The 14,048-nt window shown below is 45.5% G+C and overlaps 1 protein-coding gene across 1 annotated transcript in view; it reads right to left on the bottom strand.

The window, feature by feature from the left end:
- Positions 1-14,048, bottom strand: part of SMYD2 (SET and MYND domain containing 2) — a 50,361-nt gene that overhangs the window by 8,923 nt on the left and 27,390 nt on the right. The window contains exons 3-7 of the mRNA XM_019428394.2: positions 13,331-13,441; positions 10,823-10,883; positions 9,989-10,113; positions 4,035-4,102; positions 1,351-1,453 (exon numbers count right to left, since the gene is read on the bottom strand). Coding sequence (XP_019283939.1) covers positions 1,351-1,453; positions 4,035-4,102; positions 9,989-10,113; positions 10,823-10,883; positions 13,331-13,441 — 468 coding nt within the window. The remainder of the gene's footprint in view (positions 1-1,350; positions 1,454-4,034; positions 4,103-9,988; positions 10,114-10,822; positions 10,884-13,330; positions 13,442-14,048) is intronic.

Here is a 14,048-nt window from a genome sequence, read left to right as displayed (position 1 = left end):
CCCAGATAGGCACCTTAAAATGGCAGTGGAGATCACCCAACTGAACCTGACTCTAAAGGGTGTGATTACAAATCCACGTGTCCTTGCTAGAGATTTTATTCTTCATTTAAGAACACAAAGCATTCACGTGGCAATTTGCCAGGCAGCCTTTTTGAGCTTTCTGGAGATGACGCGTCTTAGAAGGTAGTCGTGGAGGCAGCGTGTGGGAAAGGGGAGGAAATCACTGCACAGGTGACCGAACACCTGGGTTTCTCCACGTCCCTGAGACAAGGAGGGTACCTCTCGGTCACAGCCGGCCCCTACTTGCCCTGAGGGTATGTACAAGCCACCACCTGAACAGCAGTCCTCAAAAGCGGTCTCTCTGGAGTTGAGATGTGGCGTTGATGGGTTGTGAAACGCTGATGTGTCACTTGGAGGTTTAACTCGTCAGCTACTGGTCAGTTGCTTTTTCTCTCTTTAGATAACAAGAGTGTTGACCTTGTGGGGGAAGAAGTTCACTAATCAGAAAAGAAAAAGCTCAGGGCGCCTGGGTGGCTCAGTCGGTTGAGGTCATGATCACACAGTTTGTGAGTTCGAGCCCCGCGTCGGGCTCTGTGCTGACAGCTCGGAGCCTGGAGCCTGTTTCCGATTCTGTGTCTCCCTCTCTCTCTGCTCCTCCCCCACTCATGTTCTGTCTCTCTCTCTCTCTCTCTCTCTCTCTCAAAAATAAATAAAACATTAAAAAAAAAAAGCTCAAGCTCAATTATTTGGCAACAGAAATACAGAGACTCTCGAGGCGCCTGGGGCTCAGTCGGTTAAGCATCTGACTCTTGATTTCGGCTCAGGTTATGATCTCAGTTCGTGGGTTCGAGCCCCATGTCGGGCTCTGTGCTGACCGTGCAGAACCCATTTGGGATTCTCTCTCTCCCTCTCTCTGCCCCTCCCCAGTTCATGCTTGCTCGCTCTCTCTCTCTCTCTCTCTCTGAATAAATAAAAATTTTAAAAAAAAGAAAGAAAGAAATATAGAAACTCTCAAGAGGTTTCATTTTGGTCATTTGGGTCGTCTCCTTTCTCTGCATAGCTCTACAAATCTCTGTAAGGAATTTAGCTCAAATGTATCCTTTCCTGTTTTTTTCTTAGCCACATATGGAAATGGTGAGCACCAACCCGGAAGGCAGAAGTGTGGGATTCCAAGCCATAGGTCACAGATCTGATCACTAACCCTGGAGGGCCTACGGGTGGACACACTGTGACTGCCAGAGTCATTCACAGCCACTCTCGTCCACGGAGGCCACACTGATTTTTCCACGCCGCCTTTTAACACAGCCGTCGGAAGCCCTAGGCCACAGCCGCCAGGGGCCACGCACTCACCTCCTCTCCCGGGTTGATTTCCTGTACAGCTCTCACTTCTGCTAGCGTCCCCTTGTAGGTCACAATGACATTGGGGCAGCAACTATGATTCATCAGTGCGACGCTGTCAATCAGAAGAGAAAACCCGATTTTCTCAAGAAGGCAGGCAGACTGTTCAGGTAAATCCCTGGCTATTTCCTTATGAAGTTGCAGGAACCGGATCTTGGTAGGATGTTTAAAAACAGAAACAAAACCACAAAACAACCTAACAGTTGGCTACCATATTCTAAGAGGTTGTTTTTCTGCGTGTTATTTACAATCAGACCTGACATCTTCAACAGTATCGAGAGGCGAAATTCACAATTCCAAATAGCAGTATCTCGGCCAAAAATAAAAAACACGTAACAATAAAAACAGCAGCGACAACAACTCCCAGGAACATTCCTTCCTGTTGGAGGAAGGACTCCAAACCCAGCCCCCGCAGCAAGCTGCTCCTCCACAGGACACCGCACAGGACAAACGGGTTGCTGTCTCCAAGCAGCTTTTTCTATTAGTGGATTATTTCTAACGGGTTTTCTTCAGATGCTGAGAGGCTGCCCCTGTGGGAGACTCCGGCTTCCTTGGGGAGGGCCTATGGTCCCCAGAGGGGCCCTCAGAAGCCTATGTGTGTCTCTCTCTGCACCTCAATTTCCTCATCTGGAAAATTGGGACATTACTGTTCCTGCTGCTTACTGTCTGCTTTTCAGGGACGGAGAGGACAGAGAGATTCGCCTATGCGAGGGGCTTTGAGCTTTCTGATTATATCAAGGTCAAAGTTCTGAGAACAGAAATTTCTAAACTACAGGGAAAAAGTGCTTGATCTCTGAAAATGCTGCCTTTGAAATCACAATGGCGATACGATTTCAGCCCAAAGGGATTTTTTCCCCCAATTAAAACTGCCTGGAAACTGGGGCTCATATGGGCACTCACATCCATATGTATCTTTGCCCTGGTGGCCAGTGTCACTTGCCTGAACCCTCGGCAACCAAAACCCCTCTCCTATTTGCCCCGGGGCCAAATGGGCAAAGAGCCGGGAAGCCTGACTGGTGAGCTGCCCCAGGTTTGCTGTACTCAAGAGGGAGTGGCCCTCTCCCACCCGCCAGCTGCCAGAGGCCTGAGTGATGGGGTGTGTGGCTGGCCTTGGGCCAGGGATAACTCGTCTTGTCCTTAGCAAGGGTCACCCCCGCCACGCATGACAGCCCACCGAGCTTGCTGACAAGTGGTGGGCAGGCGATCAGGCCCTGGGAAATCTGATAAACAAATGCGCTGAACGTTGTTATTAGAGGAAAAGCAGCTTTCTAGAACCTCTTGTAGAACTATTCGTTCATTTCAAGCCAGACTCCTGGACATCTTTTTAATAAAGGTGAGGGAAATTCACTAAGGCAAAGAACCTGAAACATTCATGCTCTCGGTGGCATCATTCTCTTGCGATGATCACTGGGAAGGGCAAACCCTCAAATACCACCCTTAACCTTGCTCTTAGCCTTGAAAACACGGAGAGGAGAGACATTCCAGAGCTTCTTCCATGTCTGAAGTTGTCTGTAAGAGCCTTCTAAAGAGGATCTAACGGCCTTTCTCTTTTCCTCCTTCCCTTTCCCAAGAGCAAAAGTCCAAAAGAGCTTTTCCCCCAAACCCTTGTTTCCTCACTATCAGAATTCAAACGGCAGATGACACCATTTTGGCCACAGGGACACTATTGTGTGAATCGACTTTCCGTTTCGCCGGTCAGGAAAGCCGATGGCAGTGGCTCAGGGGATGTGGGCCTGTACAGAGATGCTTCTCTGTCCTTCAGACCCATTGGATGTGCAGATTCGGGCAGCAACAGACACACCCAGAGCTCACATGTCCTCCGTGGTTAAGTGTGTGGGTGCCTCCTTTACCTTCTGCAACCCAAAGCCAAAGGAGCCTCTAGTATATATTAAGCAACATCACCAACCCACAGGGTGGATTAACTCAGACAGGGGATGCAGGAAAGGCTCCTCTGCTCCATCTGTGAGGCGAGGACTTGATTTCAGGGAACCGAAGCATTCTGAAAATACCCACTCCATCAGAGGCAAGGGGCAAAGCCGTTTTTGGCAATCCATTACAGTCAGAGCTACAAAGATCTCCAACGGTCAACTGGCCAGCCTTTCTTGAATTACTTGAGTATCCCTGAAGTAAAGAAGAATCGTATCGTTCCTTGAAATTTTCCCAGTTCACTACTTCAGCACAGTCTCCTTCCCAAACTGTGCTGTTTCTATACGAGTATTTTTCAGAAGGAACAGATGGATACGGTCTCTGCGTTTGCCTATGGCAATTCTTGGTTGGCAATTAGTGTTTCACTTTGAGTGTGAGAGACCCAAAGATTTCCAGAACCAAAGATATGCAAAAGGCAAATTTCTCAGCAGGGCACGGGCTGTTCCTTCTAAGCACACTAGAGAGTATCCTTTAATAACAGCTCCCTACTTAGCAGGACTTAACAAGCAACTGCTCTCTTAACTACTACCTTTGGCTCCCTAAATGTATGGGAAATATTTTGAAACCTAGTAGAATTAAAAAGGTGTCTTAATTCACTTGGAGTTTCATGCCTGCCACATGCAGTTAGGTAGGTTATTTTAAAAAATCAAAAAAAAAAAATCTAATTAGTGTTAAATAAGTAAAAGGAAGTGAAGTCAAACTCAGCTTACTCAGGAAAAATTGCTGATCCCAAATGAGAAAGCTCTTCATCTTCAATTGTGAAGCCGTTACAGTTAACCTACAGTGAGAAAAGAGGAGAGAGAAACAGATGAGCGAAAGCTTCTCTTCGGGTAGAAATCATTTCTTTAATTGTGACCTTTTACAAACTAACTGGGATGATGTTCCAGTTTAGCGATGTAAAAACCTTTCTTTTGGCAAGGTATCCTTGGTCAAACAAAACTGACCCATCAATCTCATGTGTAAACAAACAAAAGCAGAATTGTTAGGAATGTAGTACCCTTAGTGTAGCCGACCTACCCCCGCTATGCACAGTGGCCCAAGGACACTACAAGATGTCCAAGGACTGAGGTTTGCATATTTGCATGGGACTTAGGATACCCGGAGTCTAATCCCAATTATGCCACAGATCGGCTATGCGATCTCGAGGTCATCACGGAGTCCCTCTGTCCTTGATTTCCTCCCGTTAAAAAAGAAGTCACGGGGATGTAGCATACAGCACAGGGAATACAGTCAATAATATTGTATTAACTTTGTAAGGTGACAGATGGTAACCAGACTTACAGCAGGGACCGTTTCTCAATGTATACGAACGCCTGTGTATGTGAACGAATGTATGTGAACGCTGTACACCTGAAGCTAATGTAACAATGTCAGCTATATACCCATCAATGAAACATTAAAAAAAAAAGAAGTCACTTGATCAGTACCTATCTCATAAAGTGAGGTGGCAAAAATGAAAGCCCTTCCATAGGTAATCTAACTGCTGTCCATGCCTTCGAGAGGCAGAGGGACCGAGGGCCTGAGGTTAAGGAACGGAGACCTTCCTTTCACATCTCAGCCCAGATCAACCACTGGCGACTTTCTCAACCCTTAGAAAGAAATGTTACATTGAAAAAATAACAAGAGCAACTCTCACCATTCTGGGAGTCCAACCTAGAGCTAGAAGGCTAAATACGGGGAATGTACATCCCCAAGTTTGTGTTGTTCCGTAAATTCATTCTTCCCGCCGACTTTCACTGAGAACGTATGCCGGGCACTATGCAGAGAAGAGTGAACGGGCCACCTTCTGTGCCCTCGAGGCACACCCAGTCTATTGGGAGACAATTCAGTGAATGTTTTTCATTTGTATCTACAATTTCAGGGGTGGACGGGGACTCTGTCTTTTGACTTTTCAAATGATGAAGCTGAAGTCAGAGAGGAGCAGTGACTTCCCCAAAGCAAGTGGCAAAGGCTGAGACCCCTGCCCCTCCCCAGCTGCTCTGAAGGCTGTGAGACACCACATGCTGCACGATTTCACCCCATGGGCTAGAACCATGCTCTTCCATACCAGAGACAATGCACGGGCGCGTTTCAGGCCAGTGGATGGGCTTTTTAAAACTAGCATCCCCTGGGCACTTACTCTGGGCCAGGCCCTGTGCTAGGTGCTGCAGATTTACCCTCTCATAAATCTGCAATACTACTCTGATGTAACCCATTTCACAGATGTGGCCACTGAGGCTCAGGGAGAGGACAATGATTAAGAACTTGTTCAGGGCCATGTACGTAGTGAGTGGCAGAACAGGAGTCAGTTCAAACCAGACATTCAGACAGCAAAGTTTTTGGAAACACGAAAGAGTTTTACACTATACCATTTTCTTCTAAAATTGTTCTCACCTATGAATATTAATATGGCAATTTTACTTAAAATTAAAGGGCCAACGTCAAGGCTTGGAAATCTCAGCACACAGAGAAGTAAAGGCTATGATGGGTTTGATTTGCAGGTTTTACAGTAAGTTCAACATATTCACAAAGAGTATTTACAATTTTCAACATAAAAAGAGATCACTGCAGGTTAGGAGAACAATGCACAGCCTTTGAAGACCTGGAGTGTTGGGCATTTTTATGTAGAAGACTTAACATAGTATTTTTGGTGCCAACTTCAAGTACCCCCAGCCTATTCTGTTATCAGGACATGAATCAATTACCATTAACCAATGGCCGACAACCAACATCAGGTAAGAGTAAACTGGGATTTTCATTCATTCAACAAAATGTATTGGGGCACAAACTATGTGTCCTGCACCATAGTAGGTCCTGAACGATCTACGATCTCAGACTGGATACTAATAGGCCTCAGCAGTGTATGCAGAATGACAGAATAAGAACTGAGCAGCAATTTTTCAAAATGGATGGAGGGACAGACAGCTCCTCACTAACTCCAAGGGGCAGGAGACTCGCTCCTTTGCCTCTTAATCTCTTCCTCTGCACGGAGCTCAACTGGATCAGTCTGTGACTCCAAATTCCTTCAGGCTTGAATGTTCTGCGTCGCTGGATTCTACATCCCACCCCCGCCCCCCCGCCCCATCCTCCTCCTCTCACTGTGCAAGAGTGACCGTGTCTCTTCGTGGGCAAAGGCGCCTGTAAGCACAGTGTCATCACTGTCCCTTCCTGGGAGGCGGTGATGGTGTGTAAGCCAGACTGCATAGCAATTTCCCTGCCAGCTTTCCCTCCCTTCTGAAATATCCCTGGAGAAGAAAAGTGAACTTGCATGTTAAGAAAGATGCATGGGCCACTGTCCTTTTTTTCAAGTCAAATCAGGCGTAAGTACTTTGCTAAAGCTATTCTCATAATTAGCATTTAGACTAGATGTAGGCTGCACACCAAAAATACATTTCCCAACCATGCATATGTTCCCAGTGATTAAAATGCACCTCCGTGCTGTCGGAGGAGCACAGTCATCTCCCGCTGCCAGCTGCTGCTGGGCCACAGGCTAACCTACAACACCCCCCACGAAGCAGAGAGAGGAGAGGGCTCAGAGGCTGGAACAGAGCACACACAGCCTGAGGCTGAGAGACGGGGCCAGAGGGTGGCAAGGGGCCGGACCAGCACTTTTCAGTTTTGCTTTAGAGTTTTCTTTGGGGATACTAAAAGTCCCTTTCCAAATTTATACACGAAAAAATGTGTGTGTGCGCATGCACATACAACCTGAGAACAGATATTATGATTTGATAAATATAAAATCTAGAAAGGAATTAATTATCTCCGTTATATATGTGTATGTGAATATATGTACGTGTGTGTGTGCGCGCGCGTGTGTGTGTGTGTGTGTGTGTGTGTACAGATACAGATATATATATCGGTATCTCCTGGATTTTCTGAGTCAGTCCAAATTTCAGAGATCCTGAGTCATTTCACCACAAATATACTCCTGCTTGTGAGATCAAGTGCCTTGGTTTCTAGTTCTGAAAATATGGTCCCATATCTACTACATCAACACTGAGAAGTCCTAATAGAGTGTATTACTGTGTTAGAGGAAAAGTGATCTTTTTTTTTTTCACAGCTGGAAGTGAAGGTACACACTATATTCATTTCATTTTTCCTATGCTTTCATATAACCATGCCTTCTCCATGTCCAGAAAAAAGTCATGTATCTAGTTTCTTTTAAAAAAATGGAGGGGCGCCTGGGTGGCTCAGTCAGTTAAGCCTCCGACTTCAGCTCAGGTCACGATCTCGAGGTCCGTGATTTCGAGCCCCACGTCGGGCTCTGGGCTGATGGCTCGGAGCCTGGAGCCTGCTTCTGATTCTGTGTCTCCCTCTCTCTCTGCCCCTCCCCCGTTCATGCTCTGTCTCTCTCTGTCTCAAAAAATAAATAAACGTTAAAAATAAATAAATAAATAAATAAATAAATAAATAAAAATTAAAAAATGGAAAATTAGTCAATTCCTCAGCTTCCCATCATCATGCAAATCCACTGTCTTAGGACATGTAGGAAAGTGTGTTGTAAATCCAGGATAATACGAAAATCAGGAAAATCTACTTTAGCACTCATAACTGGAATCCATTTTTTCTTTTACAAAGAACAGCATGTTTATTTTTGATGATGACAGTCACAAAATAGAAACATACCTATATAGCATAATGTCCATCAAGGAATTCATTCAACTGGTAGCAGTGATTCTCATGGGGGTTAAAGTGGGTTGGAAAAGTGATAAAGACTCATTTCATTCTCTATATATGTAATTTTTGAGATGGAAGAATTATGGATGCTTTTTAATCAGTTTCTTCTTTTTAGTATTTTCTTAAGTTATACACACTCATTGTAAAAAAAATTCAGAAAATTAATAAAAAAAACAAAAATTTTCTACGATTCAGGAGATAACTGTGAACTTCTACTTGACCTTTCTTTAGCATATGCATATTTTCATATTATACACAATTTTCATCCTGCTTTCACACTTACCGCTGTGTCAACGTTTTCCTAATCTTTAGACATTTGTTGAAATAAAAGTTATAAAGGCCATCATAAAGCTATGCCATAATTTATTTACCAAATTCCTATACTGCTGGCCACTTGTAATATTTCCTTTTTGTTTTTCTTTTCCTTTTTTTCTCTTTTCTTTTTCAATTTTAAGAAGAACCCCACAATAGACAATCTGCATGTCAATCACTATCCATAATCTCTGATTCCTTCCTTAGGACAGCTTCCTAGAAATGGAATTACTTCGTCAAAGGGTACATTTGGTGATGCTGCTTCTGTTTGAAGACAAGGTCTTTTGTGGAGCTAGAGACTGAAGGTTCTGGTAGGAGAATGTAGCTATTTCCACCCACAGATCAGTCTTTTGGTATTTCTCCCTCTGGGAAGGTCACTTACCAACTACACATTCGGTTTGTAGGGGAAGATGCAGGGTATATAAGGGAGTGAAACCTGATCCAGCAAGTCGTGCCAGAAAGAACCACCCTGGCCACAAGAGGAGGATCTATGCAGCCAGAGTGCATTGGCTGAAGAGTGATCACTGTGCTTTCTTCACCTGTTCCCACCATGCCCGCGTCTTAGCCTTTCCACACGGCTGGCTTCCAGTGCCTCAGCCGCTTCCAAGTTGAGCTTGTCTAGAAGTCTCTAATTTTTTAATGAGATCCGATTTGGGGAAACCTAGACTTCTCTGAAGGTTTCTTAGCCACCATCAGTAAAGACTTCCTGTACCTAGACTCACTCGGACTCCTCTCCGTGGTGACTGTCCTCCCTAGGGCCATCTTTTTTTTTTTTTTTTTTTAATTTAATGTTTATTTATTTTTTGAGAGAGAGACAGAGTGTGTGTTGGGGAGGGGCAGAGAGAGAGGGAGACACAGAATCCAAAGCAGGCTCCAGCCTCTGAGCCGTCAGCACAGAGCCCAATGCGGGGCTTGAACTCACGAACTGTGAGATCATGACCTGAGCTGGTCATATGCTTAACCCACTGAGCCACCCAGGTGCCCCCTCCCTAGGGCCATCTTGAGAGGGCCTCCTTCTTGAGGATGTCTGGATTGCCTGTGCTTTATCAACATAGTGTTGGTAGCAGTAAAAAACACTGCTGTCAGAATGGAAAGCTTAAGAGAAGAAAAGTCAGATTTAATGTGGGAATCTCAAATGGTCTTTTCCTTTCAGGGGCACCTGGATGGCTCAGTCGGTTAAGCGTCGGACTTCAGCTCAAGTCATGATCTCACCATTTGTGAGTTCGAGCCCCGCATCGGCCTCTGTGCTGACAGCTCAGAGCCTGGAGCCTGCTTCAGATTCTGTGTCTCCCTGTCTCTCTACCCCTTCCCCGCTCACACTGTGTCACTCTCTCCTTCAAAATAAACAAACATTAAAACACTTGTTTAAAAAAATGGTCCTCTCCTTTCAAGGAGCTTCCAAGTAGGCCACAGTACTGGGGCACTGCAACCCCTCTGCTTTCATCAGCTCTCTCTCTCGCAAGAGGCAGAGGTAGGGCAACTCTCCTGTGTACCACCATCGAGGAGGGCCAGGCCAAGGTCTGCTCAAGGTCACTGAGCAGGGCTCTGTAGAATAGGGTCCAACAGGTCAACAGCCTTGTCCTCATAGAAGCCATCAGTCTGTTTCAGTTTATCTTTCCCGAGTGTGTGCTGGGGAGAAGGACTGGGCAGGGAGGGAATGGCTAGAGTAAGCATCACCTGATGCTGGCATTCTTACCTGGGCAAAGAGGACCACCAGGCTATCACTGTCAGGAAATTCGAGGTGCTTGGAGTAGAAGTGACGAAGGGCAGCAATATCACTCTGAATCAAGTCCTTCTTCTCATTGTCTAGTTTATCCAGATCTGTGGGTAAGCAAACCATTATTCACCAGGGAGGAAGTCTGGATTTCTAGCTACATCCTTTCCTTACTATAAATGGCAGGGAAAAAAAAATATGCAGAGCCCCTAGAAAATCTTCTTCCCCACTACTTGGTCTAAATGATAAACTCTAGGCAAAGAAAGGCATGCCGTTTCTTCCTTCTCTTCCTGTGACAACCGGGAAGTCACTCAGAACATGAAATTTCAACTGACTGTTAGTAACGAGGTCGGGAATGGGTGGCCAGGATGGATAACCAGCCTCGGTCTGGCCCAGCCCCCTCTCCCCCCACTGGCCCTGGAATCTGTGTCATGGTCAAGAAGCTGGACAGCCCTGGCTTAATGCTTTTCGGTCAGGCCATCAGCTGTTTACAGGACTGCAATTCAGCAAAGATACAAAAATATTCAGCATGCCAGGAGAGCCAGCAGGAGATCGCTCGGGACGCAATAATTCATCCTGCGAGTTCCTACTTCCCCTTAATTATTTCCTACTAATCATGTCAACTCAGAAAAAAAAAAAAGTTATAGTCATTTTTCAAAACAGCACACAAATCAAAGTAAAAACTAGTAATTAAAATCCCCACCACCGCGACGAATACAAGCTTTCCGCGATTCCCCTTCTTCAATCCTTAGTCCCCATTAACGGTGTCGCTAAAATAACTCTTCGGCCAGTCACAGAAGTCACAGAAAGACTTACGTGATTCAAACTCCTTCACAGCTAACAATTTCTCTGAAGGCGTTCTCTCTGGGTGGATTCTCTAGCAATTGGAAAGAAATCACAGAGAAGGAGATTTTAACCACTGGGGCAAAAAACACTGCTTTCACTTTTACATCGACATGAAGGAAGAGCAATGATCCTCAATGAAGCAAAGAAAACTCTCTAAGGAGTCCTGTCATCGGGCTTGGAGAGTGTTTGCCCAACACCCAAACCCGACAGACTCCTTCAGAAAACTTTTTAGAGCTTCTGCCACATTCCTGACTCCCTGGTAATGCCATATGCACACAGTAGGCTCAAAAATGCCTGTTACGGGAAAGCAGAGTGGCGGGAAATCAACTTTTTAGGGCCCCGACTTAAAAGGACTCTGAGTCTACAGAGAAACCATCCTATTTATTATTTCTCCTTCTAAAAAGGAACAAAATCAAACCCCCCATCCATTTTACACTTTCTTTAAGCATAGGCTAAAATGATCTCAAATTCTGTGTTTCAAAAAGAACACTTTTGGTGGTATCTGTGAGCCCAGATTCACTTTAAACGTGTTTCTGGCTTTGTTCTAGACACCCCAAGAGGAGCTAACAATAGTAAACCTGCTAGGCTTTGAGAACATGAATAAACTTGGTGTTGACAAGAGTTCAAAAGCGGAGCTCAAGAGCTGGCCTGAGGCCGTGTCTTTGTAATCTGGCTATTCAATTTAGGGATACAGGTGGTCTAACAGGGCGCTCTCACCTCCCTAGTTAACATGTTAAGCTTCCCCTTGGTAGTTGGGTAGCCTGTCTCCCCTAATCCTTTGCAAGCTACTAGAATACAAATGGTCTGGTTTTTCTAATCATCCAGTCCTACTGAGATGAAACGATGGGCAGGTAACTTTTCATTTAATAGACTATTAGTAGTAGTAGTAATTATAATAAAAGTTGAATGGAACTGGTATAAACTCATCAGAGCATTCAGACCCCCCTCCTGGTGCCCGAACACTTCAATTGTTCTTTTTGGAGCAGAAATCTCCCATTCACAGGACACATTTCTATAAGATTAGCAAGGCATCTTGCCTGGGAAGGCTTCTCCTTCAGGAAAGCACACCAGCTTCGTCTGAATTCTTAACCACAATTTCTATAAACGACATGACAGAGCTGGAGGTGGGGGAGGGAAGAACCAACAAACCAGTCACCCATCTTCCCAAGACACTTACAGATCTAACTGTGGTGGTTTATTCACCCTGACACCTCCCAGAGGCACCCCATTTCCTCCTACCCTTTCCTTCTGACCGCGAACTCAGCATATGTTTCAAGACAATTGTTCATAAGGACACAAAAGTCAACATCCTCCAGGGAAAACCATTTGGAGTCTTTGGTCTCACCCTGCAGACAACCCTTGAATCCTTTGGTTGCCCCATGAGCTGATGAAGTGGCATTTCAGCGAGCACCTGACCCAAGCTGCACATAATGGAACAATGACCTCAGAGTTCGGAAATGTTCTACTTCTGTTTATGTCGCCCAGGATCCTCACTTGGGTTGGGGACAGATATGTGCCAGTCATTACAATCACATTTGGCTTAGGTAAAAAATAGAAAGTTTTAAAGGCAAGCAGGGAGGTAGGTATGAAGAAGAGGTGGATGAAATTTCAGCTTCAAAACATTACAGTACAGAGGTACTGCCACCAACTTCCTCAGTATTAGCGAGCGCCTCCACGGATCTATGCCTTGTAAGTGCCACATGACCTACTTCACGGTGTCACAAGGACATGCCCTACGGTGCTTCCCCCCTTTCTTCGGTTTGGTCCTTTGGAGATCCGGCGTCATCGGCCCACAACCAGTAAGGACTGACGAAGAACAGCAGAGGACCCCGGTCCTGGCATCATCAGTGCGAGAAACTGTTCACAGCCGTCATCTGCTCCCACTGGGGGCAATTCTTTCTTTGCTTCGTCTTCTTTTACCCTGTTCCTCTCTCCCCTTACCTAGATCTCTACTTCTTTCCACTCCTTCTCTTTCCCTTCTCCTTTGCATAGGCCATGCTGGTGGCTCTATCCCATTCCTTGCCTGTCTGGGCAAGAGCAAGTATGGAGGCAGGGAGGGACAGCGCACAGCACGGAGGAGAGGTAGGGTGCCCTCCAGGTGTCAGAAAGAAAAGGGAAAATCGCGAAGCTTCTCAGGCCAGTCTGGGTCCCTGGGATGCTCTAGTTGTTTTCACTCGGGTCTTCATGCTTTAAAAGGCCATATTTTTCTATGTAAACCTATCTCATAAAAAGTTCAGAACTTAACAGCTGTGGCTATGTTCCTGGCCTAGGGTAAGTGACATCCTATTAGCAGGGGACAAAGGACAGACCAGCTTATGCCGGGACTGCCGTTCCCACGCCCGTCCATAGGGACATGGCAGGAAACAGAGTCCAAGAATGTTTAACAAGAGCCGATCACCACCCACCGGTCACTCATCTTTCTGACCTTTAAGAAAAAAAGAAAAGAAAATGCACTTGAATATTAGCCCATTTCCTCACCTGTTTGGCCAGAATCCTTGCAGTCAGCCTCACAGTCTCTGAGGGATTCCAGTTTTCCCCAAAAACAACCATGGGAGAACATTCCAGCTTGTGCATGGGCCAATCTTCTTTCTGGGAAGGTTAAAAAAAAAAAGGATTAAACACACACACACACACACAAACACACACACACAGAAATAAAGTTCGAGAAGAGAGGACGCAGTAAGTCCCTCTAGTTAGGGTCAAGTGAAATATGTTTCCTTTTGGAAAACATGATGATGCTCATAAAAGCTAGAGATAAAAACATCCTTTAAGATAGAGACGGCTGTATGACCTTGACTTGGGCCTGGCCAAGGCTGCTGGGATGAGAAAATCTGCTTTGTGTTTTTTCATCAAGCATCTCGTGTCTTTCTGCAGCCTCTGGTTATTCCAAACAACTCCTACAGCTTTCCATTATCTGTGGGAGTTGTCAAACCACAGTGGTGAGTGACGGGGCATTAGCCATTGATGTGGCCCTGCTCCCTCACAGTCCTGGCTGGTTCTCTCCTCACATCAGGGCAAATAACTGATAGCTGTACTCAGCAACTAGTCCCCTCGTACAGGTGATAAAAAGCAAAACACAAATGAAGGCTTTGTCGAGGGCCCTCAAAGAGTCTGACAAAGGCAGCTATTGGGAATATTTAGGAATACAGACTCCTTAAAGATTCAGTTGATAGCACAGGGACACTGTATTCCTTTT

The sequence above is a fragment of the Panthera pardus genome, unplaced genomic scaffold (assembly GCF_024362965.1).
Source record: "Panthera pardus isolate Hobbes unplaced genomic scaffold, ASM2436296v1 HiC_scaffold_21, whole genome shotgun sequence".
Taxonomy (NCBI): domain Eukaryota; kingdom Metazoa; phylum Chordata; class Mammalia; order Carnivora; family Felidae; genus Panthera; species Panthera pardus.
The sequence above is the reverse complement of the archived record's forward strand: the minus strand, read 5'-3'. Positions and strand labels throughout refer to the sequence as shown.